Source organism: Phyllobates terribilis, unplaced genomic scaffold (assembly GCF_046119375.1).
Source record: "Phyllobates terribilis strain yellow unplaced genomic scaffold, ASM4611937v1 Scaffold_3__8_contigs__length_932513732, whole genome shotgun sequence".
NCBI classification, from domain to species: domain Eukaryota; kingdom Metazoa; phylum Chordata; class Amphibia; order Anura; family Dendrobatidae; genus Phyllobates; species Phyllobates terribilis.
In genome coordinates, this window is record NW_027362763.1 from 239,193,917 (window position 1) to 239,218,725 (window position 24,809).

General features: G+C 45.3%; 1 protein-coding gene across 1 annotated transcript in view; it reads left to right on the top strand.

Annotated features, from left to right (window-relative positions):
• Positions 1 to 24,809, top strand: part of SLC9A9 (solute carrier family 9 member A9) — a 1,175,306-nt gene that overhangs the window by 578,178 nt on the left and 572,319 nt on the right. The window contains exon 10 of the mRNA XM_073674666.1: positions 22,252 to 22,365. Coding sequence (XP_073530767.1) covers positions 22,252 to 22,365 — 114 coding nt within the window. The remainder of the gene's footprint in view (positions 1 to 22,251; positions 22,366 to 24,809) is intronic.

Genomic DNA, 24,809 nt, shown 5'->3' on the forward strand with positions numbered 1-24,809 from the left:
GCTAGGCAGACAGCTGGGGGCTGATATTAATAGCCCAGGAAGGGTGCCATGAATATTGGCCCCCTCCCAGGCTAGAAACACCAGCCGTCAGCCGCCCCAGAAATGGCACATCCATAGGATGCGCCAATTCTGGCACTTAGCCTCGCTCTTCCCACTGCCCTGTAGCGGTGGCAGTGGGGTAATAGGGCTGGGGTTGATGTCAGCTTATAATGCCAGCTGACATCAAGCCCAGGTTAGTAATGGAGAGGCGTCTATAAGACACCCCCATTACTAACCCCATAGTCAAAGTTAAAAAAGAACACAAACACCCAGAATAAAGTCCTTTAATTGAAATAAAGACACAATTCTTTATTGTTCTAAATTAAACCATACTTACAATCACGCCCATTCCAGCTGAAGCCAACGATCCCCTGCAATAAAAGAAAAATAATAAAGCAACATAATCCTTACCTTCCCATGGTTCCCACGACAGCTTCAGCTCTGCTACATCGAGATGACAGGCTGGACCGCAGCAGAAAGCTGCCATCCAGCCTGTCATCCCGCAGACACTGAGAAGCGCAGGCATGCTTGCGCTCCTCAGCATCTCTCTGTGACGGCATCCAGATGAGCCGAGTTCATGTCCAATGAACTCGGCTCACCTCATGCACGTCACTGACAGCGTGGGAAAATTCTCACGCTGAAGCGCTGAGTGCAGGAGAATTCTCCCACGCTGTCAGTGACATGCATAAGGTGAGCTCATGTCCAATGAACTCAGCTCACCTCCTGCACGTCACTGACAGCGTGGGAGAATTCTCCTGCACTCAGCGCTTCAGCGTGAGAATTCTCCCACGCTGAAGCGCTGAGTGCAGGAGAATTTTCCCACGCTGTCAGTGACGTGCATAAGGTGAGCTCATGTCCAATGAACTCAGCTCACCTCCTGCACGTCACTGACAGCGTGGGAGAATTCTCCTGCACTCAGCGCTTCAGTGTGAGAATTCTCCCATGCTGAAGCGCTGAGTGCAGGAGAATTTTCCCACGCTGTCAGTGACGTGCATGAGGTGAGCCGAGTTCATTGGACATTAACTCGGCTCATCTGGATGCCCTCACAGAGAGACACTGTGGAGCGCAAGCAAGCCTGCGCTTCTCAGTGTCTGCGGGATGACAGGCTGGATGGCAGCGTTCTGCTGCGGTCCAGCCTGTCATCTCGATGTAGCAGAGCTGAAGCTGTCATGGGAACCATGGAAAGGTAAGGATGATGTTGCTTTATTATTTTTCTTTTATTTCAGGAGATCGTTGGCTTCAGCTGGAATGGGCGTGACGGTAAGTATGGTTTAATTTAGAACAATAAAGAATTGTGTGTTTATTTCAATTAAAGGACTTTTTTCTGGGTGTTGTGTTTTTTTTAAATACTTTACTAGAAATTCATGGTGGTCATGTCTAATATTGGCGTGACCCCATGAATTTCGGGCTTAGGGCCAGCTGATAATGCCAAGCTGGCCCTAACCCCTTTATTACCCAGTGAGCCACCGCATCAGGGCCCTGGATGAGTTGGGTACAGCGCCAGAAGATGGCGCTTCTATGAACGCGCCATTTTCCGTGGTGGCTGCGGACTGCAATTTGCAGCGGGGGTGGCCCAGAAAGCTTGGGCCTCCCTGCGCTGCGGATTCCAGCCCCCAGCTGCCTAGTTGTACCTGGCTGGACACAAAAACAGGGCGAAGCCCCACGTCAATTTTTTTTTAATTATTTCATGAATTTCCTGAAATAATTTAAAAAAATTGAAGTGGGGCTTCGCACTATATTTGTGTCCAGCCAGGTACAGCAGGCAGGAACGGGCTGCCCCCAACCACCAGCTGCCTATTTGTACCTGGCCGGACACAACAATATAGGGAAGGCCCTTTTTTCTTAATTAGTTCATGAATTTCATGAAATAATTAAAATTTGAAGTGGGGCTTCGCACTATATTTGTGTCCAGCCAGGTACAGCAGGCAGGAACGGGCTGCCCCCACCCACCAGCTGCCTATTTGTACCTGGCCGGACACAACAATATAGGGAAGGCCTTTTTTTCTTAATTATTTCATGAATTTCATGAAATAATTAAAAAAAATTGAAGTGGGGCTTCGCACTATATTTGTGTCCAGCCAGGTACAGCAGGCAGGAACGGGCTGCCCCCAACCACCAGCTGACTATTTGTACCTGGCCGGACACAACAATATAGGGAAGGCCTTTTTTTCTTCATTATTTCATGAATTTCATGAAATAATTAAAAAAAAAATACGTGGGGCTTCGCCCTATTTTTGTGTCCAGCCAGGTACAACTAGGCAGCTGGGGGCTGGAATCTGCAGCGCAGGGAGGCCCAAGCTTTCTGGGCCCCCCCCGCTGCAAATTGCAGTCCGCAGCCACCCCGGAAAATGGCGCGTTCATAGAAGCGCCATCTTCTGGCGCTGTACCCAACTCATCCAGGGCCCTGGTGCGGTGGCTCACTGGGTAATAAAGGGGTTAGGGCCAGCTTGGTATTATCAGCTGGCCCCAAGCCCAAAATTCATGGGGTCACGCCAGTATTAGACATGACCACCATGAATTTCTAGTAAAGTATTTAAAAAAAACACAACACCCAGAATAAAGTCCTTTAATTGAAATAAACACACAATTCTTTATTGTTCTAAATTAAACCATACTTACCATCACGCCCATTCCAGCTGAAGCCAACGATCTCCTGCAATAAAAGAAAAATAATAAACCAACCTCATCCTTACCTTTCCATGGTTCCCACGACAGCTTCAGCTCTGCTATATCGAGATGACAGGCTGGACCGCAGCAGAAAGCTGCCATCCAGCCTGTCATCCCGCAGACACTGAGAAGAGCAGGCATGCTTGCGCTCCTCAGTGTCTCTCTGTGACGGAATCCAGATGAGCCGAGGTCATGTCCAATGAACTCGGCTCACCTCATGCACGTCACTGACAGCGTGGGAAAATTCTCACGCTGAAGTGCTGAGTGCAGGAGAATTCTCCCACGCTGTCAGTGACGTGCATGAGGTGAGCTCATGTCCAATGAACTCAGCTCACCTCATGCACCTCACTGACAGCGTGGGAAAATTCTCCTGCACTCAGCGCTTCAGCGTGAGAATTCTCCCACGCTGTAAGTGACGTGCATGAGGTGAGCCGAGTTCATTGGACATGAACTCGGCTCATCTGGATGCCGTCACAGCGAGACACTGAGGAGCGCAAGCATGCCTGCGCTTCTCAGTGTCTGCGGGATGACAGGCTGGATGGCAGCGTTCTGCTGCGGTCCAGCCAGTCATCTCGATGTAGCAGAGCTGGAGCTGTCCTGGGAACCATGGAAAGGTAAGGATGATGTTGGTTTATTATTTTATTTTTATTACAGGAGATCGTTGGCTTCAGCTGGAATGGGCGTGACGGTAAGTATAGTTTAATTTAGAACAATAAAGAATTGTGTGTTTATTTCAATTAAAGGACTTTATTCTGGGTGTTTGTGTTTTTTTTAACTTTGACTATGGGGTTAGTAATGGGGGTGTCTTATAGACGCCTCTCCATTACTAACCTGGGCTTGATGTCAGCTGGCATTATAAGCTGACATCAACCCCAGCCCTATTACCCCACTGCAACCGCTATAGGGCAGTGGGAAGAGCGAGGCTAAGTGCCAGAATTGGCGCATCCTATGGATGCGCCATTTCTGGGGCGGCTGACGGCTGGTGTTTCTAGCCTGGGAGGGGGCCAATATTCATGGCATCCTTCCTGAGCTATTAATATCAGCTCCCAGCTGTCTGCCTAGCCTTTGCTAGCTATTAAAATAGGGGGGACCCCACGTCATTTTTTTGGGGGGGTCCCCCATTTTAATAGCTAGTAAAGGCTAAGTATTCAGCTGGGGGCTGATATTAGTAGCCTGGTAAGCTCCGTGGGTATTACCCCCTTCCGAGGCTTCAAACATCTGCCCCAGCCGTCTGCTTAACCTCCGCTAGAGCCTAAAATTATGGGGGATCCCCACGCCAATTTTTATTTTAATAAATCCTTTATTTTAACACTAAATGACAAGTACAGTAACCAACACTGTCACTGTACTTATTATAAATGTGACTGACATGTTTCTATCTATCTAATCTATGTGTGATGCTCTATCTTTCTGTTCTAAATTGTCGGGTACCGCTGCTGAATTGCCGGCCGGCTTTTTTAAAGAGACAGTGCATGAAAACACTATTATTTTTTTAAATAAATCCTTTACACTAAATGACAAGTACAGTAAGCAACACTGTCACTGTACTTATTATATATGTGACTGACATGTTTCTATCTATCTTATCTATGTGTGAAGCTCTATTCTTTCTGTTCTAAATTGTCGGGTACCGCTGCTGAATTGCCGGCCGGCTTTTTTAAAGAGACGGTGCATGAAAACACTAATATTTTTTTTAATAAATCCTTTACACTAAATGACAAGTGCAGTAACCAACACTGTCACTGTGCTTCTTATATGTGTGACTGACATGTTTCTATCTATCTAATCTATGTGTGATGCTCTATTCCTTCTTGTCTAAATTGTCGGGTACCGGTGTATGCCGCTGCTGAATTTGCCGGCCGGCTTTTTTAAAGAGAGTGTCTTCTGAGCAGTTTGTCAGCTTTTGGACACCTTTGCAGGTGTTTTCTATGTGTTTCTATGTGTTTTTGTTTGCCTGCCATTGGTTTTAACGGTGTTCGACGGTGTTCTAAGGTGTTCGACGAACAGTTCGACGAACAGTTCCTCGAACATCCCGGTGTTCGACGAACCGAACCGAACCCGAACACTACGGGGGTGGCTCAACACTACTATTTACTGCATCTCTGGAGCTCAGCCACAGTGATCTTGGGGTTCTTCTTTACCTCTCTCACCAAGGCTCTTCTCCCACGATTGCTCAGTTTGGCTGGACGGCCAGGTCTAGGAAGACTTCTGGTGGTCCCAAACTTCTTCCATTTAAGGATTATGGGGGCCACTGTGCTCTTAGGAACCTTGAGTACTGCAGAAATTCTTTTGTAATCTTGGCCAGATCTGTGCCTTGCCACAATTCTGTCTCTGAGCTCCTTGGGCAATTCCTTTGTGCTCATGATTCTCATTTGGTCTGACATGCAATGTGAGCTGTGAGGTCTTATAAAGATAGCTGTGTGCCTTGCCAAATCAAGTCCTATCAGTTTAATTAAACACAGCTGGACTCCAATGAAGGAGTAGAACCATCTCAAGGAGGATCACAAGGAAATGGACAGCATGTGACTTAAATATGAGTGTCTGAGCAAAGGGTCTGAATACTTATGACCATGTGATATTTCAGTTTTTCTTTTTTAAAAAATGTGCAAAAATTTCTACATTTTTGTTTTTTTCAGTCCTGATGGGGTGCACAGTGTACGTAAATGACAAAAAAATGAACTTTTTAGAATTTACCAAATGGCTGCAATGAAACAAAGAGTGAAAAATTTAAAGGGGTCTGAATACTTTCCGTACCTACTGTATATGTGTGTTTGTGTGTCTGTGTGGACACCTGCTGATTGTGATGTACTTGTAGCCTTTCAATGATTGTCACATTTATTTCATGTAGTGAAAAATTAAGAGTCCTTATTAAAACTAATGGATACTTAAAAGTGAAGAAATCTGTGTTGGTCTCTCCCTGGAGAGGAGGAGATCCTGCAGAGATCCTATTTAAAAGTAGATGAACATAAAGGGGGTTGAGGAGCGCTGCTCTTTAATTAGAAGCCCATGTGCATTTTGCATTTTAATTAGTTATACAATAGGGTACAGCTTTGAAGCTGGAGAAAATACAGAGCAAAATACATTAGAATGGGGAAGGATCTAAGAAATAGTTTAAAGTAAGACAGATTTCCAATGAACTAGGATGGACACAGCCAGAAGTATGAAGAGGAGTGGGACAGTTTGAAACTTTAAAGGCTTTTTGTAGGTTAAAAAAGGAAAATCAGAATCCAAAAGTGAGATGTAAGTGGTGTGAGTAGAAAGCTGCTGAATGATAGACAGGCAGCTCTTGCGGCAGATTACGGTAGAATTATAAAGGGAGAGGTGAGAAGCAGGTGCTCAGCTCCCTTTGAACTATGTTTCATCATTTGTCAGTTTGTATAAGACTGTATAGCTGCAGAATACAGAACTGGTCTTTTAATTCACTCTCACTTTCTGTAGTGACAGCTGATGAAAGGCAATGGGCAGCAACAGTGTGCTATACCCAGTGCTCTCCCAAGTGCCTTTTTACTAAAGCGTAGCTATGGGCTGTGCCAGCCTATCTTCAATCCTCCTGACTCCTGCCAGTGTTTTTCTGTTTGATCTCAAATTGATTTGATTGAAAGGTAGAGAATTTTTTTCTATTTTAATCCTTAAGCTGCTACAAACCCTCGTTTTACTTCCCATCATGGTAAATGGAAAATTAGTTTTTTTGAAAGTATCTTTTCAAAAAGACATCACACAACAGTATTCCGCTGGTCAGCCGTGCAGAGAAAAAGTATTGATGCTTGCTGTTCTTCGTGTGTATCTATTCCATGCTGTTTAACAAAGCAGAGTAATCTGATAATGTGTTGTCTTGTAGGTGCGGACAATCATTTTATTGTTACATAAGTTGATCACAAGATGCCCCACTGCTTAGGGTTTCTGTCACTGCCTTTGCTATTGTATCCCGATCCTGACCTGATTTGTTTGACTCCGCTTTGATTGACCTCCTAGTACCTTACTCTGTCTATCCCCCTGACTTAGCTACGTCTCATGATTGTGACCCTTTTCTTATCACTCCAGTAATTGACACAGTGAGACTGACCACTCTTGTCTTAGGCTGTGTGCCCACGATGCGTTTTTTAAGCATTTCCGCAGCGGCAATCCCTCTGCAGAAACGCTTAAAAAACGTTTGGTAGAAGGTCTGCCATGTTCCCCAATGATAATCCACATGTGCTGTGCACAAGCTGCAGAAATTTCCGCTGCGGATTATCATTGCGGAAAAAAACGCAGCACTACCAGTTATTTTGCGGAAGCGCTGCATTTTCGCCGCCATTGACTTGCATTGGAACGCATTGATTACGCATCACTGCATCTGTACATGCGAAATCCATGCGTTTCAATGTGCGGATGGTACCCGGTTCTGGAGAAGAGGAGACTCTCCTCTGGACCCGAGTACCATAGAACCTGTAAAAAAAGAATAAAATAAAAAATAAATATGATACTTACCTTCTGATGGCCCCCGGTGTCCTTGTCTTCGCTTGCCGGCAGATCGCGGTGGACTGAAGGACCTGCCATGACGTCATTTAGTTATGTGACGGCAGGTCCTTCAGTGTAGTGTACCGCGAGCTGCCGGCAAGCCGGAACGCATCGAATCAAGACTCCGGGGGCCATCAGAAGATAAGTATATATATTTTTATTTTTTACCATTCTATTACAGTCACACTATATAAATCCATGCCGTTTGCATGGATTCATATAGTGTGACCAAGTTGTCAAGCACTTTCCAAATGATGCTAAAATCGCTTGGAAAGTGCTTGTCAACCCGCATGCCGAAATGTCAGTGAAGAACGCTTCACTTCCGCTTGTCCCTGGCAGGAAAAACACATGTACAATCCGCATGCGTTTTTTCTGCCAGGGAGATGCAGAAACGCTCAGGAAAAAATCTGGAGCATTTCTGCATCGTGGGCACATAGCCTTAGGCTTGCTCCTATGGTCAGCAAACATTGGCATAAAATAACAAAAGAACAGTTTCTAACCTTTGCACCCAGCTGGTTGCTGCTTACCTTCCTGCAGTGGTCATTTCCGTATACCCACGTGGACACTGCAGCCAATTAATGGCCTCAGCAGTGTGCCAGGAGTGGCATGGAATTTTTCAGGAAAGTCATAATTTATGCCATTTGCTCCCTTTTGGCTAATTTTTGTTGCTTTACGGGATTGTAGCAGCAAGTTTTTCACTCCCCCACCACAACAGAAGAAAAGGAGGATTACATAGTGCTCATTGAAATCAATAGGCCATGTATTCTAGGGAGACATTTCTTCTGGGTAGTTAAAAAAGGTCCAAAATGGGGGACAGCTCTCTAAAAACTCAGAAATTGTCAGAAAATGTTTAAAAAAAATCCCATTATTTCTTTTCTGCTTTTGTTTGATCCCATTTTGTCTTCTCTGTGACTCACAGAAGATCAAAACTTCCCACCCATCTACAACTGGAGCCGTCCACCTGTGCTCTGGCTGAAAGTAGACACAAAAGATCATTAAAGGGGTTTTCCAGCCTTAGTCTACAAGTCTGCAGTCACTCTATGTGACTGCAGACTTGTGAATCCTCACATCAGGTGCACTGTGTGAATTTTCCAGGGCCAGGATAGAGAGGTCATGTGACCACGAGTATGTGATTTGCATACTACTGGCCACATTCTGAGGAGACTGTGTCCAGCCCCACTCAATATACTTGCATTGAGCCGCTGCACATGTTTAGTCGGCTAATTACCGCATGTATACAAACCGCATACTTGCTGTCATGCACCTGCTGCAATGTGAGCATTCACAAGTCTGCAGTCACATAAAGTGACTGCAGACTTGTAGCCTAAGAGCCGACAACCCCTTTCAGCTTGCCCACAATATACCTGGCCTTGCAACCATTACTCTGCCAAAAATTGACTTATTAGCAGATCAGCATATTTAAGTCTGTGTTCTCTGCCCGATTTGTACAGGAACCTGTTTATATCATGTTTACTTTTATATTGATTTCTACAGTTGATGTTTTTTTATAGCAAAACTGGAAGTGAGGCAAAATAGAACACCCGGTGTCCATCTGATTTATGTTCATCATAATTTTTTTGCTGTTCTCACTTGTTTTTTTTCCTTTGTAGTGTTAAAAATAATCTGCTGTACAAAGTTGGATTATATAAAGCAAGCTTCTTTGGGTGAAACTTGAAACATTTTTGCTGAAAATCTTTGCAAAAAGTGTAATAAAATCACGGAATGTATTGCTGAATCCACAGCAGTTAGCTATTGCCTTGTGAGTTTAGTTTCATTTACGTCAGGGGTGCACAACATTTTTTGGTCCATGGGTCATATTATCATACTGAACCAATCCGAAGGACCTCAAACCTTTTTAAATGGTTACTTATATGAGTACCTCAACAGAACCACCATCAGTACATTAATAAATCATCAGAACAAAGTTTTGAGTATTTGAGATGGTTTTGGAAAGTTTCTGCTCCAAAAAATCGCTGTGAACACACCCAAATCTAAATTGAGTTTTTGGAGCAGAAACTCAGTAAAATCCACCTCATAATCTGAAAACTAAATTTTGAGGATTTTTTAGTTTTAACCTGTAAGCACTTTATGGATTGCTTCATGAGCAAAACGACTATCCATGCATGATTATTGCTCCAGAACCACCATCCGTACATGAATACATCACTAGGACCACCATCAGTACTTGAATGCAGCGGCAAAATGACCATCAGTGCATGAATATAGTGCTAGAACCACCATTAGTACATGAATACATCACCGAGGTTAATACAGTGATCAATTGCAGTTTCACGTCAACCCCATATACACTTGTATCATTTGAACCTGCAACTTACAGCATGTCTTTAACAATGGTTAGAAGATACTAGGAGTTGTTGTTATCCGCCATCGTCAGACTGCGAACCATACAAGAGCCACAGTACTGATGAGACATAGTATCACAAATAAACATTTACATCCAGATACCTTATATGTAACATCTTCTCTGATTGAAGTCGTTCCCATCCCTTTTGTCATAGCACAGATTTCTTGATGAGATCTCGCACACAGAGCTCATCTCTTCAAAATTCCCTTTTCTCCAGCACTTCCCGAAACGGTGCCCTTAAAATTAAAAGTATCATTATTCTGCCCCATGAATAAAAATATATCCCATGCTAAGCTTCTGAATAAATAATTGCCCCTCACTGTGCTTTTTGCATAAAATATCCTCCCGCACACTGCCCTTCTCCATAATATATCCCCACACTGCCCCTCTCCATAATGTCGCCCCACACTGCCCCTCTCCATAATGTCCCCCCACACTGCCCCTCTTCATAATGTCCCCTCCATGATAAGCATTTGATAACACCCACTTGATCGTAACAAAAGTTAACTCATTATGTCCTAAATATTTTATTGCTAATATCTCCGCAGTGGAGACGCGAAATAAAAACAAACAAACATTGTTTTATCTGCTTTTCAATACATCATGTGTGTAGTCCAACATGAAAAAATAGGTTAAAGGTTCTCTTTAAAGCATATTTCAAGAGATTTGAGAATACAGAGATTACAAACTGTACCTTATCAGATGTCTCTTTTAATATCGTAACACTCCATGTCATCTGTGCTATTTGTGTAGCACTGGCGTTCCTACGCTATTTAAATGGACAAACCTACATCTCCTCTATCTGTATATTAAACTGTCTTCTTGCTTTAACCTATAGCAGGAGCCATGATGACCTACGAATTTAAAAAAGAATCTGTTTCAGATCCAGCAATTTAATCTGTGTACATAATAAAATAGATCACTTAGTCCTAATGAGGATGATGCACTTACTTTGCAGATCCATCCCAGAATGATTCTATAAGCCTTTTTACATTGCCAGATTTTATGAGTACAAGTGTATTCAGACTGCAAACTCTATGTCCTCCCACTTATCTAGATTGACAGCTCTTATCACTGGCCTCCTACTGAAATCTTGCATATGGTCAGTAGAAACTGCAGTCTCCATTGCACTACAGTAAGATGAAATCTGTCTTTCAGCTGCAGTTTCAGTGTGTAATAACAGTTTATTAAACCATCTGCTGCAAGAATCAAGTCTACCAAGGAAAGATCTGCACATGTGAATACCACAATATATCTATGGTACAACATGATAGATTTGCCCAGACTTCAGAAAGATCTTGTTTCCAGGACAAATAGATGAATAAACTCTGCACTCAACGACTTGATCTTATATCACCGACTCACTTTATTTATTTGTATGTATTTTTTTCCTCGTTTGTACAGTATAGCGCCATCATTCAGTACATAAGGAAACAGGTGAGAGGAGATGTAGAGGGGGCAGACAACGGCCATTGAGCGCACTCAGAAAAGAAAGGTATTGGCTGTCAATCACAGTGCTGGGAGACAGTGAAGCTGAATATTGCTGAAGCGCAAGCCTGCTGGACCACGCTCCCGGATAGTCCTACTTTATGTGCCAAGAAGATGGGATAGGAATTAATATTGACCATATTAATGGTCATATTAGATGGCAAGATTATTTTAGAGACAGATCTACTTTAAACAGCGACTGATGGACTCTATTGTATTTGTGACCAGAGTGAGTTCTTCTTTGGTGCACAAATGGCGCAAAAAATCTGCAACATCAAAAATGCACCAAAAGATCATCCTGAGAACGTAGCCCTAATGATTTCCATCTGGGTTGTATTGAGGTTTCGTTTTTTGACAGCAAAAATAGCAACCATCTTTATTGAAAAAAGTGACTCCAAACACTTACTTGAGCTTAACAAACCTTTCATTTCATGCAGTTATAATCCAAACCAAGTATATTGATTTTTAGGAAAGCTCACATAGGAGCTATTTTCTCCAACACTTGTGCCACTACTCAACTAAAATGACCAAAACACCAACGTGTCCCAAGTACAATATCAGTGATTGGATGGCTTCGCTTTATGTTCTTCATCATTTTTCTATGGACGCTTTATGCTGGCATAATCTCTTACTGCTGCTCATCTATGTTGGGAGTGTAGGGAATATACAAATTGTAGGGTCACGTTAAATTGAATAGATGACTATGTTTTGATCTTGAAAGGCAAGTAATGATCTCAGTTGGAAATAAAGCCTAGAATAGCAAGAAAGCAAAACAATTAAGCTATTGCCATCTACTAAACGGCGGGAGTTATTGGTGAGAGATGCGTGTTCCGGTGAGATAAGGAATTAGCTTTCGTTACATAGGAGACGTGACAAAGCCTCATAGATAGCAATTGTTACAGTAACTTTTACTGCACAAAAGATAACTTATTCATGTCCTAGGGTCGGTTTGTAAACTTGAGTTATGGCTGGAATGTAAATGACTAAAAACTGTGTCATAGAAAGTAATATTTATATAACATAGTGTGAAATTAATTAGCTAGTTAATTAATTTAATTGTAACAGCTTCAATCAACCTGACATATGTTCATCTTTATACCATTAATACTAATGTGACATATTTCATTCTTTTACTACCTGATGGACTGTAAAACTCTTCTGTAATGTTTTTAAACATTTTCTGTATTTTTTTCAATCATATCTAGTTATAATTAAGAACTCAGCACTATAAGGTTTGAGACTTCTGCCTCATTCATACTCCTCTTTAGACAGTTTCTTTCCAGTGATGGATGAGGGCCCCTGATGCGAGGTCCACAGTAGTCCTATGGATAGATGTATTTGGTAGAAAAAAAAAACATAAAAGGGAATTCACTGCTAGTGTGTTTCTCCTCGCGAGCCACCAGTACAGTGAGAAGTCACATAGATTTTGTTACCCTCACGCCCGGACTGTTTGGCGTGAGCGTGGTTAGTGGTCCCACTGGGCCACGAACCGAGGAGTGCCTGAAGTGGCGTGACTAGGGACCTCACCAGATCTGACCATGGACGCACGGCTGCTTAATCGACTACGTGGTCCGAGGAGGAACGTGGGAGATGGCCCAGGTGCTACTCCAGGTCAGACCCCGGTCACACAGCTGTTGACTCACACCGGGGAATGCAGGAACGGGCAGGTTTGGCTGGTATGCAGACAGGCGGGTACTGGCAGGCACGGCTGGTATGCAGACAGGCGGGTACTGGCAGGCACGGTTGTTTTGCAGACAGGCGGGTACTGGCATGCACGGCATACAGACAGGTGGGTACTGGCAGGTAGGTAAACAGGCTGGATAGGGACCAGTACTGACTGGGATACGGGAGCAGAGCCGCAGGTGCAAAAGGGAAGCAGAGCAGGGCAGAGCCGCAGGTGCGGAGGAGAAGCGGAGCAGGGCCGAGCCGCAGATGCGGAGAGGAAGCGGAGCATGGCAGAGCAGAGCCGCAGGTGCGGAGGGGAAGCGGGACAGAGCAGAGCCACAAGTGCGGAAGGGAAGCGGGGCAGGGCAGAGCCGCAGTTGCGGAGGGGAAGTGGGGCAGGGCAGAGTCGCAGGTGTGGAGGGAAAGCAGAGCGGGGGTTGGGCAGAGCAGAGTCGCAGGTGCGGAGGGGAAGCAGAGCCGCAGGTGCGGAGGGGAAGCGTAGCAGGGCAGAGCAGAGCCGCAGGTGCGGAGGGGAAGCGGGGCAGAGCTGAGCCACATGTGCGGAGGGAAAGCGGAGCCGGGCAGTGAAGAGCCCAGGTGTGGAGGGGAAGCAGAGCCGCAGGTCTGGAGGGGAAGCGGAGCAGGGCAGAGCAGAGCCGCAGTTGCAGAGGGGAAGTGGAGCAGGGCAGAGCAGATCCGCAGGTGTGGAGGGGAAGCGGAGCAGTGCATGGCAGAGCCGCAGGTGCGGAGAGGAAGTGGGGCCTAGCAGAGCCGCAGGTGCGGAGGGGAAGCGGAGCAGGGCCTAGCAGAGTCGCATGTGCGGAGGGGAAGCGGAGCAGGGCAGAGCCGCAGGTGCAGAGGGAAGTGGAGCAGGGCAGAGCAGAGCCAGAGGTGCGGAGGGGAAGCAGAGCAGAGTCACAGGTGTGGAGGGGAAGCAGAGCCGCAGGTGCGGAGGGGAAGCGGAGCAGGGCAGATCAGAGCCGCAGGTGAGGAGGGGAAGTGGGGCAGAGCAGAGCCACAGGTGCGGAGGGTAAGCGGAGCAGGGCAGAGCAGAGCTGCAGGTGCGGAGGGAAAGCATAGCAGGGCAGAGCAGAGCAGAGCCGCAGGTGCGGAGGGGAAGCGGAGCAGGGCAGAGCAGAGCCGCAGGTGTGGAGGGGTAGCAGAGCCGCAGGTGTGGAGGGGAAGCGGAGCAGGGCAGAGCAGAGCTGCAGGTCTGGAGGGGAAGTGCAGCAAGGCAGAGCAGAGCTGCAGGTGCGGAGGGGAAGCGAATCAGAGCAGAGCAGAGCCGCAGGTGCAGAGGGGAAGTGGAGCAGGGCAAAGCAGAGCCGCAGATGCAGAGGGGAAGCGGAGCAGGGCAGAGCAGAGCCGCAGGTGCAGAGGGGAAGCAGAGCGGGGCAGAGCAGAGACGCAGGTGCGGAGGGGAAGTGGGGCAGAGCAGAGCCGCAGGTGCGAAGGGAAAGCGGCGCAGGGCAGAGCAGAGCCTGAGGTGCGGAGGGGAAGCGGAGCAGGGCAGAGCAGTGCTGCAGGTGCGGAGGGGAAGCGGAGCGGGGCAGGGCACAGCAGAGTCGCAGATGCAGAGGGAAAGCGGGGCAGGGCAGAGCAGAGCCGGAGGTGCGGAGGGGAAACGGAGCAGGGCAGAGCAGAGCCAGAGGTGCGGAGGGGAAGCGGAGCAGGGCAGAGCAGAGCCGCAGGTGTGGAGGGGAAGCAGAGACGCAGGTGCGGAGGGGAAGCAGAGCAGAGCCGTATGTGCAGAGGGGAAGTGGAGCAGGGCAGAGCAGAGCCTCAGGTGCGGAGGGGAAGCAGAGCAGGGCCGCAGGTGCAGAGGGGAAGCAGGGCAGGGCAGAGCAGAGCCGCATGTGCGGAGGGGAAGTGGAGCAGGGCAGAGCAGAGCCGCAGGTGCGGAGGGGAAGCGGATCAGGGCAGAGCAGAGCTGAGCCGCAGGTGCAGAGGGGAAGTGGAGCAGAGCAGAGCCGCAGGTGTGGAGGGGAAGCGGAGCAGGGTAGAGCAGAGCCGCCGGTGCGGAGGAAAAGCGTAGCCGGGCAAAGCAGAGCCGCTGATGCGGAGGACAAGCGGAGAAGGGCAGAGCAGAGCTGAGCCGCAGGTGCGGAGGGGAAGCGGAGCAGGACAGAGCAGAGCCACAGGTGCGGAGGGGAAGCGGAGCAGGGCAGAGCAGAGCCGCAGGTGCGGAGGGGATGCGGAACAGAGCAGAGCCACAGGTGCGGAGGGGAAACAGAGCAGAGCCGCAGGTGCGGAGGGGAAACAGAGCAGAGTCACAGGTGCGGAGGGGAAGCAGAGCAGGGCATAGCAGAGCCGCAGATGTGGAGGGGAAGCGTAGCAGGGCAGAGCAGAGCCACAGGTACGGAGGGGAAACGGAGCAGGGAAGAGCAGAGCTGCAGGTGCGGAGGGGAAGCGGAGCAGGGCAGAGCAGAGCCGCAGGTGCGGAGGGGAAGCGGAGCAGGGCAGAGCAGAGCCGCAGGTGCGGAGGGGAAGCGGAGCAGGGCAGAGCAGAGCCGCAGGTGCGGAGGGGAAGCGAATCAGGGCAGAGCAGAGCTGAGCCGCAGGTGCAGAGGGGAAGTGGAGCAGAGCCGCAGGTGTGGAGGGGAAGCGGAGCAGGGTAGAGCAGAGCCGCCGGTGCGGAGGGAAAGCGTAGCCGGGCAAAGCTGAGCCGCTGATGCGGAGGACAAGCGGAGCAGGGCAGAGCAGAGCTGAGCCGCAGGTGCGGAGTGGAAGCGGAGCAGGACAGAGCAGAGCCACAGGTGCGGAGGGGAAGCAGAGCCACAGGTGCGGAGGGGAAGCGGAGCAGGGCAGAGCAGAGCCGCAGGTGCGGAGGGGATGCGGAGCAGAGCAGAGCCACAGGTGCGGAGGGGAAACAGAGCAGAGCCGCAGGTGCGGAGGGGAAGCAGAGCAGGGCATAGCAGAGCCGCAGATGTGGAGGGGAAGCGTAGCAGGGCATAGCAGAGCCGCAGGTACGGAGGGGAAACGGAGCAGGAAAGAGCAGAGCTGCAGGTGCGGAGGGGAAGCGGAGCAGGGCAGAGCAGAGCCGCAGGTGCGGAGGGGAAGCAGAGCAGGGCAGAGCAGAGCCGCAGGTGCAGAGGGGAAGCGGAGCAGGGCAGAGCAGAGCCGCAGGTGCGGAGGGGAAGCAAAGCAGAGCCACAGGTGCGGAGGTGAAGTGGAGCAGAGCAGAGCCACAGGTGCGGAGGGGAAGTGGAGCAGGGAAGCGCAGAGACACAGGTGCGGTGAGCGAAGCGGGGCAGGGCAGAGCAGAGCCGCAGGTGCGGAGGGGAAGCGGAGCAGGGCAGAGCAGAGCCGCAGGTGCGGACAGACAGGACAGGGCTCTGTTCACATGGAACAGACAGGGACAGGAAAACACAGGAAGATTTCTAGAACACAGGATGTAGATACAGAGGCAGGGAAACAGGACAAGCAGAACCAGATACACACAAGGTACTTGCTATGAAGTAGCGAGTGGACACAAAACTCACAAACAGAAGTACATAGACAACAAGCTAGAGTTAGGTACTGGTTCAGACACTGCAGGAAAAGGGAAGGATTGGACAAACAAGTAACGGGCTAGGACACAGTTCAGACAGGAACTGACACAGGAATGAGATACAGGAACGAGCCTGGGCATAGAGCCCCCAGAGTGGCGGAATAGACTAAAAGTCACAGATACAGGTAACGGGCCTGGGTACTCAGCCCCCAGGGTGGCAGAAACAGGCAAGATTCAGGACAGGACCTGGCAACTCACACAGAACACACTGTAAGAAAGTGTTGCTCAGGGACCTCCCACTGGGTGGAGGAGGTTTAAGTATCCAGTGACTCACAGCAATAGGCTGGGGACGCATTAGGACTGCGCACACTGTAGCTTTAAGAATCAATAAGTTCCAGCGCCGCCGCCCTAAGCCAGCAGACAAGAGACATGCACACAGCAAGTAGAGGAGCATAGTGCACAGCCTGGACTGGTAGGTAAGTTGGTGGTCTTGCATGGTGGGAGATGGTAAGCCATGGCAGCACACTGCCAGGGATACAGATTTGTGATCAACTATGCGTACAAGTGATCGATAGGGTTGGCAAAACTTGATTGTGAGAAAACCTTTTTTAATATATTTCTGTTCTTCATCAGTTACAAAGGACTGCCATTAGTATTGCAGGTTGTAAAGCTATCAAACCATTATCAATGGTCTTGTAACATCAATGTTTATAGGTCTGAAGATTTAGAAGTTGTTATGCTGCTTGAGACCAAATGTCTCAGCAATATGTAAATTTTTTTCAATGAGCATTTTAAGCCTGAATATATAGATGATTGGCTTGGTTATTCTAACAGCTTTATATTATTTACCTGAAACCTATTGAGAGTTTCCTTGGCTGTGTGTTTGGGATCACTGTCTTGCTGAAATGTCCACCTTCATTTCACCATTATCATCCTGGTAGATGGCAGCAGATTTTTATCAAGAATGTCTTGGTACATTTGTCCGTTCATCCTTCCTTCAGTTATATGAAGTTTGCCAGTGCCGTATGCTGCAAAACAGCCCCACACAATGATGTTCTCACCTCCAAACTTCATTGTTGGTATCTTGTTTTTGGGGTGATATGCAATGCCTTTTGGTCTCCAAACATGGTGTGTATTATGGCATCCAAAGAGTTTGATTTTGGTCTCATGTGATCAGACTATATTATTATTGTTATTTATTTATATAGCAGTATAGATTCCATGGTGTTGTATATAAGAAGGGATTACATACAAAATAGAGAAATCACTTACATTTAACAAACTAACAATGATATACGGGTACAGAGGGAAGAGGACCCTGCCCTTGTGGGCTTACATTTTACAGGATGATTGAGAAAGAGACAGTAGGTTGGGGGCGGGGGTTGCAGCAGTTCCGGTAGTGTTGAGGTGGCAGCTTGGTCATTGCAGGCTGTAAGCTTTCTTGAAGAGATGGGTTTTCCGGTTCCGTCTGAAGGATCTGAATGTGGTGGCTAATCGGACGTGTTGAGGCACAGAATTCCAAATGATGGGGGATATTCAGGAGAAGTCTTGGAGGCGATTGGGTGAGGTACGAATAAGTGTGGAGGAGAAAAGGATATCTTGTGAGGAACGGAGATTACGTGAGGGAAAATATTGGGAGATTATTCAGAGATGTATGGAAGAGAAATGTTATGGATGGCTTTGTAGGTCAGTGTTAGTAGTTTGAACTGGATACGCTGGAGAATTGGGAGCCAATGAAGGGATTTGCAGAAGGAGAGAGGTGAACTAGTCGGGCAGCAGAGTTAAGGACAGAATGGAGTGGTGCGAGAGTCTTAGCAGGTAGGCCACAGAGGAGGATATTGCAGTAGTCGAGGCGGGAGATGATGAGTGCATGAACAAGCATTTTAGTAGATTGAGGGTTCAGGAAAGGACAGGTGGTGAGAGAGGTGGTGAGATCTTGGATGTGCGGTTTGACAGACAGGGCAGAATCAAGGGTTACTCCGAGGCAGCAGATTTTCGCTACAGGGGAAAGCATGATGTCATTTATTGTTTGTCCCCATTGAGCTTGAGGAAGCGAGAGGAGAAGAAGGAGGATATGGCTGATAGACACTCCTGGATTCTTGACAGCAGAGAGGTAATATCTGGGCCAGAGCTGTAGATCTTAGTGTTGTCAGCATACAGATGGTACTGGAAGCCAAAGGGCTTTATGAGTTGTCCCATGCCAAGGGTATAACTGGAGAAGAGTAGGGGTCCTAGGACAGAGCCTTGAGGGACTCCCAACAGAGAGCGAGCGGGATGAGGAGGTAGTGTGGGAGTGGGAGACGCTAAGTGTGCGGTTAGAAAGGTATAAGGAGATCTAGTATACGGCAAGGTCCTTGACGCCAAAGGAAGACAGGATCTGTAGTAGGAGGCCAACTGTGTCGAAGACAGAGGACCGGTCACAAAGCAGTATTTGTCTGCTAGCTTTGGCTGTAAGTAAGTCGTTAGTAATTTTGGTCAGAACAGTTTCAGTGGAATGGTGGAGACGGAAACTAGATTGTAGGTTGTTGAAGAGCAAGTTAAATGAGAGGGGAGAGGAAAGTTCAGCGTGAACATGCTGTTCAAGGAGTTTGGAGGCGAATGGGAGCAGCGATATGGGGCGATTGCTGGACATAGTGGTTGGGTCAAGGGATGGCTTTCTGAGGATAGGCGTGATTGTGGCATGTTTGAAAGCAAAGGGGAAGGTAACAGAAGTTAGTGATGGGTTGAAGAGATGGGTTAGGAATGGGATAAGTGTGGGGGTGAGTATTTCACAGGCTTGTCTAAATGTTGTTGAAGAAACTTTAAACACGCTTGAACATGCTTTTTGTTCAGCAATGGAGTCTTGAGTGGTGAGCGTGCATACAGGCCATGGAGGTTGAGTGCATTACTTATTGTTTTCTTTGAAATAAGTGTACCTGCTGATTCCAGGTCTTTTTGTAGCACTCCACAGGTGGTCCTTGGTTCTTAGACATCTCTTCTGATAATTCTTTTCACTGCTCTGTCTGAAATCTTGTGTGGAGCACCTGGTTGTGGCCAGTTTATGGTGAAATTGTTATTTCCACTTTCGGATTATGGCCCCAACAGTGCTCACTGGAATCCTAAGTAGTTTAGAAATTCTTCTGTAACCAATGGCATCAGTATGTTTTTCAACAATAAGGCGGCGAAGGTCTGGAGACAGTTCACTGGTTTTACCCATCATGTGATGTTTCTTTTGTGGCACCTTGGTGATGAGACAACTTTATATAGGCCATCAGTTAAACCAGCTGATATTATTTTCACTAAGTGTCAGGATTGCTTTCTAATTACTGATATATTTCAGCTGGTATCATGACTTTCTATGGCATTTTGCACCTCTCTTTCTTCATGTGTTCAGTACTTTTACCATGTGTTTCTCATTATTATATATAAATTAATTTATGAACAATTTTTTGTTGTGTTTATGGGGTTATGTAATCATACCAAAGCAAAACCAGCATAATTTAATCATTATTAATTTTTATCTAGAACAAATAAGCCAGAAACTGGAAGAAAAATCTCTTAACTGATCTTAACTGTTTAAACAAAAAAAATGATTCCAAAATATTTTCCCTATCATATCTGTTTATCGTCTCCCATTCTTAACTCATAAATGGATTCTGTTAGCTAGTATAGAGCCAAAATCTGTTAGTTTCAAGAATGTTAGTTTATGTCCTAGCTACATGGAACTTTGGCAGTTTGGACCCAAATATAAAGATTGTTGACGGGATGAGTTAATAATATGGGGCAGATGTGGTTGAAGGTGACAGTTTCTCCTCTGACTCCATTTAGAGGTGTTGTGGTCCTTGTAGAATTGACTTTTTGCAGCATACTGGCATGCCAACTTAGTGCTTACATGGCTATAGCTATTCACTTGACACATACATTTAGCCATAGCCAACAACTCCTCTGACTATAAACACAACTCTTTATCTTTACCAGAAGCCAGTGCACAAGGGGAAAATATGTGAAATAAAATGTACATTTCAACACATTCTTTACAGGGGTCTGTCTGTGTGCATCCTAAAGCAAGTTGATAGGGCCTCTTTTAAAGGGAATCTGTTAGTAGGATCAAAACTCATAAGCCGTGTATATGGGCATGTAGGTCATAGGAAAATGAATAAAATGATACCCTGATATTTGTAATCCGATGTCTTATGCCAGAGAAATCCATGTTTTTTTTATATGTAAATGAGCTGTTCCAGGCTATAGGTAGGACACTTATTTAAATTAAAATCTGCCTCCATGGCTTATCTTTAATAAAAGGTTGAGTTACCAGTATGAGATATGTAACTAACACAGAACAGTAGAACTGAACTTTGTCTTCTTACAAACATGTTAACAGCTGCAGCTCACACAGCTCTGCTGCATTGCAAACCTGTCTGCCTGTGACATGGAAGCTGAAGCTGAGCGGAACCTGCAGATGTATCAGGTATAATCACACACAGCTCTGCAGTGAGATCAGGAGAGCAGAGAACGGCCATCACACATCACACTGGTAACCGTTACATATCACACTGGTAACCATTACATATCACACTGGTAACCATTACACATCACACTGGTAACCATTACACATCACACTGGTAACCATTACACATCACACTAGTAACGCCCACTTTTATTTAAAATAAGCTCTAGAGGCGAAATCTCATGCAAATCAGTATGTGTCCCATAGTCCTAAACAGCTCATTTACATATAAGAAAAACACAGATTTCTGTGGAACAAGACATCGGATTGCAGATATTAAGGTATCATTTTATTCAGCTTCCTATGACCTACATGACCATAGGAGGCTTAGGAGGGTTGACCCTGCTGACAGCCCTTTAAGGGCTGTACTAATCTTAAACATTTTTAGATTGGTGTTGGTTTCATGAACTCTGTTCATCAATTCACTCCTTTCTCCACGTTTTAGTCAATTGAGAGGTGACCATTGCTTGATTACCATTTTTCATAACGTTTTTTGACTTTTATCGTATAGTTGGGCGTTTCAGAATTTCTACTCTCAGAGGTGGGCCCTTTACATATATAACATGCATTTTTTATTTTTCTGTGGCTATGCCAAAAATGTTTATAAGGGGAATATCCTGTTAAGTCCTTTACCTCAACTACTTAAAATCTAACTTATATTTTTTCTTTAGCTACTGCTATTTGCATGGATATCATGTATCTAGTTTGGTATGTACAATAGAATGTGTATCTGTACATATTGTTTGTGGTATTGTCTTGCTTGCCTCCATTTCACCACAACTTACAAGTACAAGATGACCCAGATTCATTAAGACAGTCGTTCATGAGGGGCATATAAGATTAAGATGCGCCGAATTCAAGAGGAAGCACACGCACTTAATGAATTTGGCGCAGCTTATCAGTGATGCGCACCTCACCAGAAATGTTACTCTAGTCAGGGCCGGAAGTCGTTTTTCTGACTTAACAAATGCTGCCATGTTTGGTTAATTGATTGATGGTTTGGTGCATCCTGGCTCCTTTCCAGCCAATTTTTAGCGGAGCTAAATGAAACTGGTGTGAAAACACCAAAAGTAGCAACATTTTTTGCGCAATGCGAAGTTGTGCAAAATTTTTGAGACTGTTCAAAGAGTTTTATGCCAGAAATACTGATGAATCTGGGCCAATATGTTGTTGAAATCTGTGTTACTCCTGGTCTTATAAGTGGAAAAATAAAATTGGTATTCATCCTTATTTCACCCATCTTTATAATCTGGCTGGTGACCAGGACTATAATTACAGAAGATAGTAGATGGCTGTAGTCTGATTACATCCAATCCTTGGTCTTTACCTACCAGAAAGTATGGCATAATGAATCACAGAAAGCTGTTGCTCCCTCTAATGAGTAATAGTAATGAGAAGCCCAATCTTTATTGGATTTTCTCTATAACTGCGCTTCCAGCCATCCGGTCATACGTGTGTGTGCACATGGACAACAATGTGAACTCATCTGCATGTTCATAACCTCGTAAATGTAACACCTCTCATTCTGTTCTTTCTGTTTTCCATCCCTTTCAGCTTTTTGAATTCATGAACTTCCTGGCGGAGAACTTTATCTTCTGTTATATGGGGCTGGCATTATTTACTTTCCAGAACCACATCTTTAATGCTCTCTTTATATGTGGAGCAGTTGTATCCTTTTTTTTGAAATCCAAAATCCAAACAAATTGCCCATTCTGCTTTCCGAAGAGTCAAGACTGGAGATTAGAATCAGAGAACATAATCCAAGTTTCGATGTTAATTCAAAGCACATTTTATTGAAATGTAATTAAATCTGTGTGGTGTTCCTTTCAGATGATTCCAGGGCCGCTGCAGGTCTGATTTTACGTGCTTGTTCTTTGATTAAAACGTAACCACATGTGTATGGAATTAAACAGAGATTATGTCGTTAATACTTTGTGATGAAGGGAAGTATTTTAACTTTGTAGAAAAATGTAAATGGCCTCCATTACTTAGATGGCAATATTATTGCTAGAAATAGATTCTTATAAATATGTTGCTACTTCGAGATCCTCAATATGACAATGCATGAAAAGTCATAGGGTCGTTTTCAGATGGACATATTGTTCCTGTGGTCTATCGTACATTACGTGGATCCACTACTGGAAAACCACTTATGAATGGTCCCAGAGTACTGCAGAAAAATGTATACTTATCTGCTAGCCCTCCACCTCCCCCAAAAGCGGCCTTAATGGGAAAATGAGAATGCTGCAACTGGTCAGCGGACGTTGATTGGCTGCTACAGTCACATGACATTTTTATGGTGAGACTGGCGTTGGTTTGGGAGAGAAGAGTCAATTTTTTTATTTTACTCAACACTCCGAGGCCATTCATAAAGGTTTTTCCAATAGTGGACAACTCCTATAAAGATGGCATTCTGGAGTGTTAGGGCTCGTGTAGACAGCCGTATTTTCGGTGTGAGTGCGATTTGATAAAACATCGGATCTCACTCTGACTGATGTTATTCTATGGGGCTGCACACTTGTCTGAAGATTTTTTTCGGACAGAGTCTGTTTGAGGAAAAAATCGCAGCATGCCCGATTTGTGTCCGATATTAAGATTGCATTCAGACATGCAAATCAGTAAGTCCGTGGAAACCATCAGAATGCACTTGGTTGACATCTGGGTGCAATCTGATTTTCACGGATTGACAGAATGAAGAAGATGGAGAATTTTTTTTCCATCTTCTCACATCTGAAAAATTCAGATCACACTGTGCTTACACTCTTATCAGAGTATAATTCGCATAATTGGACTGAATTTTCAGATGAGACAAAGTACGGTCATGTGACCCTAGCCTTTGACTTGCAGGGTTTATTGACAGGGGTAGTCTTAATGATTTATACCTTTAAATGGAATACACAAAAGAAACAGCCTTTCTGTAATTTTTTAACACAGTTCACTATTCAATTTCATTTAAATATTACATTTATTCTGCAGGTTTGATCCGATAATCAGAGTACCCAATTACTATAGATTTTTTTTTGTTCTTTTGTTTTACTACTTTTACACACAAAAAAATCAGTTAAACAATTATTTTGGCATGGATGGAGGGTTTACTGTATTCTAAGAACCATAGCTTTTTTATTTTTCCGTAGACAGCGGTGTATATTTTGCAGGACATGCTGTAATTTTCCCTGGTTCTATATTTTGGTACGTGTGACTTTTAATATCTTTTTATTTCTCTTTTTGTGAGGCCGGATGTGCATAAACTAGCATTCTTGGTATTGTTGTTCATATACTATATTTTTATGGCATTCCCTATAAATGGTAAATAGTGATATAATTTTACAGCACAGGGCGATATGATTACACTAATACTCAATTTATATTATTTTTTTACTTCTTTTGTGCAAGAAAGTCACATTTACTAAATATAATAAAATATTTTTTTGTGGTACCTTATTCTAAGAGTCATCATCATTTTTTCTATTTTTTGGTTATAGAGCTGTATGAGGGCTTGTTTTATAATGTAGTAAGCTGTAGTGTTTACTGGTAACATTTTGGTACCATTGTGCGACTTTTTAACCACTTTTATTTAATTTTCATACTTTTTTCTATTGACGGTAGATTTAAGTCCATCGAGTTCAGTCTATAGCCTAACCTATTGTTCCAGAGAAAGACAAAAACCCCATTGAGCCTAGTAAAAAATATATTTTTTTTACTGGGAAAACTGGGATTCTGGGGAGGGTGTTTTTGCTTTTTTAATTTAAAGACTTAGAAACCTTTTTTACATTTTGTTTAATAATATATATTTGTCCCCAAAAGGACATGAGTATGTGATCCTATGATCTTCATTTGTAGTGCAGTGCATTACCCATCATGTCAGTGTAAGATTGAGAAGTATCGTATCAGACTCCGTCTATAGTGGGATCTTATAGATCCACAGGCCACTTTTATTGCTATAGCAACCCATTGGGCACTCTGTTATTATGCTACCGGGGTGCTGATCGGCTGACAGAGGGAGCACTCTCCCTCTGTCAAGTTCTTCATATCCGTCATGGAGTACAAAGTGACATGCTTATGACAGTTACATTTCTCCATGGAAGAAAAATATGCATATTAGTTCTCTCACT